This window comes from Propithecus coquereli, unplaced genomic scaffold, assembly GCF_000956105.1.
Source record: "Propithecus coquereli isolate 6110/MARCELLA unplaced genomic scaffold, Pcoq_1.0 Scaffold326, whole genome shotgun sequence".
NCBI lineage: Eukaryota > Metazoa > Chordata > Mammalia > Primates > Indriidae > Propithecus > Propithecus coquereli.
The window spans coordinates 1,259,438-1,265,039 of record NW_012148908.1 but is presented as its reverse complement, the minus strand read 5'-3'; the positions used below and the strand labels follow the sequence as shown (position 1 = coordinate 1,265,039).

Below are 5,602 nucleotides of genomic sequence, written 5' to 3'. Positions count from 1 at the left end.
AGAAGAGGTAAAAAACAAAATAGCCTTAAGGAGGAGAAAATTAAACTGAAAATGAAATACAAATGAAAGAAAGTATTATACATTTTTTAAAATCCTCAGAATTAGAGTGAAAGAAAATTAAAACATATGTAATACCATCACTTAAAACTTTTGAGTCTCATTAAACTAACCAAAGTTTTTATATTCTTTCCTGAATTTTATAGAATTCCTGTCTTTTAAAGTTTTCTTCTAAGAACTGGTAATTTCTTTTCTTTCCTCAATTTCTTTTTTCTGTCCTCTCTATTGTTTTCCCCTCTAATATATAAAAGTTTCTACATGTCTAGTACATGTTCAGCAAGACAAGCCAAAACATTTCTCTTAGTCGAGTACCTCTCCTGCCCCCTTTGTAGTGTACTTTTTTTCTCCTTGCATAAGTCAATTTCTTCTGTATTATTCAAATAATCAGAGAAATCTTAAATGGAAATTGACCTTAAAAAGATAAGTGGTAAACAGACACATATTCTCTAACATAAGTTTAATGACCTCCTCCACAATTGAAAAATGAACTGTCTACCAAATAAATTAGATGTTTCAGAGATACTTTGAGCTTGGCAACAAGAGAAATCCTGGATCCTGGTAAAGTAGCAACAGCTGATTTAGTAGTCATGGAATGACTCTGCATCTGATCTCTGTCAAGATAACAGAGGGTCTTATTTATTGTCTCTTGCCTTGGTCCTTCTAAGTAGGTACTGTTTTCTGTTTACTTATCCCCTAGCTTTAGGCCCTGGAACAATGTTGAACATAGTGTCACTGGCCCTGGTGCCAGACAGGATCAGGGGCTCTGAAATATTTACAGTTTCCCTTCTTCTGCTTCCATAAATGAAATGGACAGTCTGAATGGAGAAAATCAAGGGCCAGCTGGCTACAAACACAACTGGCAGCAAAACACTTGAGCCCCATCCAAGAGCTGGTGTTTAAAGAGAGGCCATTTAAAGAGTAAATTCCAACTATAATAATGGTTCAGGACACTAGCTGCAGGATGAAGCAGTAAAATTTTACTCAAAATGACTTTCATTTGCAAAGTTTAGAACTTATTACAGGCCTCCATCTTTTTTTTTTATTTCAGCACATTATGGGGGTACAGATGTTTAGGTTACATATGTTGCCCTTGCCCCCCACCCCTAAGTCTGAGTTTCAAGTGTGTCCATCCCTCGGATGGTGCGCATTGCACTCTTTGTGTATGCATATACCCGTCCCCTCCTCCCTCCTCCCCCCTCTCCCCTGCCCGACATCCAATAGATGTTATTCTTCTTGGCTGATAACTAGAATCTACTTAGAACTCAGGCCCCCATCTTTTAAAGAAATTTTTTAGTCTTAGCGTCAATCCCTTAAAATAGCCAATTCTTTATACGCATATCACATGACAAATAATACTATATACTGTGATATGTTAAACAAATTCTGTGTCATGATGGCCAAAGTCTTATTTTTGCTTAATTTCATTCATGCAAAAACAAATAAAACTGTTAGACAATTGACAAGGAAAAAGGAAGAAACCAGAAATGACACAAGAATTTAGATAGCATAGCACGGAAGACAGCCAGACACTTAAACTAATTTGAGAGGTTATTAATATATCATGAGGCCAACTGACAAAGAAAGGCAGATATCCTTTTTTAAAAAATAAAATATTACTCCAACTTTGGTATTTAAAAAAATGCAATAATCTTCTTCAGGGAATAATCACGTTGAAGCACTAGAAATCTAGTAGATAAATGCTAATGATTTTTTTTTCCCTTGCTGGGCTCTGATAATGACAACCGTGGGCTGGCCATTTATTTAACCCTAGAATCTCTGATAGGTGCCAAATCAGAAATATGCATAACACCATATTCAGAGAGATGGATGCATAATCCAAACAATTTTGTACACTATGATGTCATCATTTTTTCACAGCCCAGGAGCAGATGAATTTGAAGGTGATGTAGTAAAGCTGCCTCCTTTCATATATACATACATGCATAAATGATTGGAAAGAGAAATGGAGGCGGGACCTAGATAAACAGCAAAGGGCTTCAGCCAGGTAGGTGCATCCAGAAGCAGTTCTTTGATGCTACAATCCTGAAAACGGATACAACCAGTAGCTTGAGACCCCCTGGGAGGCATTACCTCTATATAGGGCACAATTTTGCAGGAGAAGTCCTCCAGCAGCCACTTCTTGGTGAGCTCGTGGAAGATGACAAGCGGAAGACAGAAGAAGATGATGAGAAAGTCCCAGAAGGCCAGGTTGGCCAAAAGGGAGTTGGAGATGCTCCGCATGTAGTAGTTGTGACACACGATGCACATCACCGCCAGGTTGCCGATGATGCCGGTGCCAAAGATCACCACAGACAAACACATGACCGCGTAGGCTCCGTATGACTCCTGGGTCAGCGGGTAGAAGGGGTTCTTCAGTCTCACGCGCCGGTTCGTGCTGTTCCCCCGGCGGGGACCGCCGCGCTCGGGGACCCCCTCACCCGAGGACCCATTCTGGGCCAGCGCCCTCCCAGGAGGTGCAATTGTCCGCCCTTCGTGCCCCGCCAGTCCACTGACCGTCTTGGATAGGGGCTTGTGGCGGGAACCCTGGAGTTTCCTGGCTCTCCTTGGCCAGTAAAAAAGATCGCTGGCTCCGGGCACCGTCTTCACACTTTGCTCCTGGCTCCACCCGGAAATGCCAGCGCTTCTGGGACCCTTCTCGTCTTTCTCTGAGATCTGTAGGAAGAGTTGGAAGGCCGTAGGGTCCCCTCTCCCCAAAGTTTCAGGGGGCTCCTGACCGCGAGCGCCTTTCCACCTCCAGGGGCTGGGCGGTCTGGTTGGAGGTCCCGAGGGTTCGGCTGCCGACACCTCCGCCCCTCTCCTGGCACCTGGGTAATCGCCTGCGGCCGCCGGTATGTACCAGGAGGGCGCGGCGAGCACCGCTGACTCTGGCTTCTCCCAGGGCGCACGGGCTCGAACAACGTCTCTTGCAGAATGTCCCGGCCCCCAAGCGTCCCTGCTACGGCGCTGGATCAGTGTAGATGAACAGCTTTCCCCCCGACAAGTTTGGTTCCTGGGTGCAGGGGCGGACCCGAGGGCAGAAGAGGCAGAAACCTTGAGCAGTAGCAGCAGCAGCAGCCGTGACATGCGGACGAGAAACGCGCCCGTAGCCCGCATGGCTTGGCAAGGGCGCACCCGGCAGCCGCGGCTCCTGCTTAGGACCGACACCTGCTGCCGAAGTTACTGCTGAGAGTTAGACACATGTCACATACTCACCCCCGCCCGGGCAACGGGGGACCGGAGATTACCAGGAGGGTGGAGGATGGGTCTTGGGGTCACACACATACACTCCTACAATCCTTCCTCCTTTGGTGTCCCGTGCATTTCTCAGACAGAATCCAATCCGAGCGAGGCGTACCCTCAGCGTTCACAGAGGGAATGGCTACTCTCGGTGGCCGACCTTGAAAAGTTGCAATCAGCACCTGACTCTTGATTAATGTCGCAATTGGGGCAAACCGAACGAAGCCCCACGCTCCTCCCTGCCTTTGGGTGGTTGCCTTCTTGTTACAGTTGCTCTGCTTATTTACATCCTTTCCATACTCCTTTATCCAGTCGCGAGCCAAGGTCTCTAGAGGGAAAGAAAAACAAGTCCCCCTCTCCCAGACGACTGGCAGTCACAATGCCGCTCCCCGCTCGCTGGAAACAGGTTGCAAACAGCAGACTCAGCGCTGATGCGCAAGCGAAACTCTTGCCCCACCTAACCTCAGCGACTGGAGACGCGACTGCTGCGAGGAGAAGCGGGATTCCAAACCCGCGGCCCCTGTCAAAGTTGCTTCTCCCCCAGCTCAAAGTTGATGCGACGGCGTCGCGGGCTGCTGGGCGGCTCGCCCGGGAGAAGGGAATCGTGGGGGGCTGGAGAGCAAGAGCGCGTCGCTCCTCGGTGGGCCGTGCCGCTGGCCGCAGGAGCTTGTCGCCGCCACGGCGGGCGCAGCCGGGCGGAGCGTGTGGTGCCTGGAACCGCCGCGGGCAAGGCGGTGCGCGGCTGGGAAAGGGGAGGTGGCCCGGCCTCTCCCCGCCGCTCCAGCCGCTGCGCGCGCTCGCGAAACCCCGCGCTCCGCTCCTTGTCTCCTCCCCCTCCCCCTCCGCCTCCTCGGAGAGATGTTGGTTTGTGGGGAGACGGGATCCCCTGGTGGTTTACCACTCACTAATGCCACACACGTTTCATTCTTGCCGTTCGTAGCGGCTTTCACTCGTCCGAGCTGGAAGCGGAGAGGGAACAAGGGCGGAGACGCACAGCCCGAACGGCTTGGGGCTAGGGATGGGCGTGACAGGTTTATTCCCCAGATGTCGAAACCAGCCAGACCGGTCCCGGAGCGGGGTGGGGCGAATGGGAAGATGGGAGGGGTGGGGGAAAAGGAGGAAAAGGAGAGGGAGGAGCGGAGGAGGGGAGAGACCAGCGCGATCCCCTCCAATCGGCAGCAGCCGGTGCGCATGCCCAGGCCTCAGCCCGGGAGGGAATAGCAAGGTGAGGCCCTCACCTCCTTAGGTATTTATTACCAAGAGCTGAGGCAGGAGGGGAAAGGAGCTCAGAGGTTTCAGCTATAGAGAATCACCAGTTCTGGGGGTGGGACACAGAGTGAGAATGCTCAGGATGCACTGAATTAGAAAGCATCCTGCCATAGGTTGCTTGAAACCACCCAGAGCACAATGAAAGTAGCTTTGTTGGATGAAGTAATGGGAAATGACAAGAGGGGGAAAATTACTTGAACAGAACCCCCAGCGTGGCTGATCATGCCTTTCTAACCTTTATCCTATACCCCACAACCCTGTCACAGCTGTCAAGGTATACCTAACAAAATAGACAAATATCAGACAAATTGATTGAGAGAAAGTGATAGAAGAAGAAATAAACACATTCTGATTTTTTTCTTTTTTAAGTAACACATCTACAGAGACAGGAGAAAATACAATGAAAAATATGATGCCAATTGTGGCGGGTAGAATAATGGTCCCCCAAAAGATGTCCACATCCTAATTCCTGATACCTGTTACCCTGCAGGACAAAAGAGACTTTGCAGGTGCGATGCAGTTAAGGCTGTTGAGATGGAAAGAGTATCATGGACAGTCCAGGTGGGTCAGAGTAAAAGCCAGACCATGGGCCGAGTAACATGGGCAATCTCTAGAAGCTGGAATGGGCAAAGAAAAGTCTCTGCTGGCCCATTTGAGACTTCTGACCTCCGCACCTATAAAATTATAAATTTGTGTTGTTTTAAGCTACTAAATTTGTGGTCATTTGTTGCAGCAACAATAGGAAACTAATAAACAAATTAATCTGAAAATGTAGACAACAAGCACAACTTTATAGAAAAATATAAACTACCAAAAATAGCCCAAGAAGAAAATTTTTAGAAACCTAAATGGAACTATAACATTTCAAAAATCAAATTGTTCCTCAAGGTCTGTTCACAAGAAAGCACTAAACCTTAACATGTCCTAAGGAATAAATATACAAGTATATCAAATGTTTAAAAGTTACCCAATTCGTTTTACGAAGCCAGAATAACCTTAATATCAAAATTAGACAAAGGGAGAAAGAGAAAAAAATGTA

At 47.9% G+C, this 5,602-nt stretch overlaps 1 protein-coding gene across 1 annotated transcript in view; it reads right to left on the bottom strand.

Annotated features, from left to right (window-relative positions):
* The window catches only part of GPR37 (G protein-coupled receptor 37 (endothelin receptor type B-like)), a 28,971-nt gene extending 25,789 nt beyond the window's left edge, over positions 1 to 3,182 (bottom strand). The window contains exon 1 of the mRNA XM_012650441.1: positions 2,149 to 3,182. Coding sequence (XP_012505895.1) covers positions 2,149 to 3,171 — 1,023 coding nt within the window. The 5' untranslated portion in view covers positions 3,172 to 3,182. The remainder of the gene's footprint in view (positions 1 to 2,148) is intronic.
* Between the last annotated feature and the right edge of the window lie 2,420 nt (positions 3,183 to 5,602).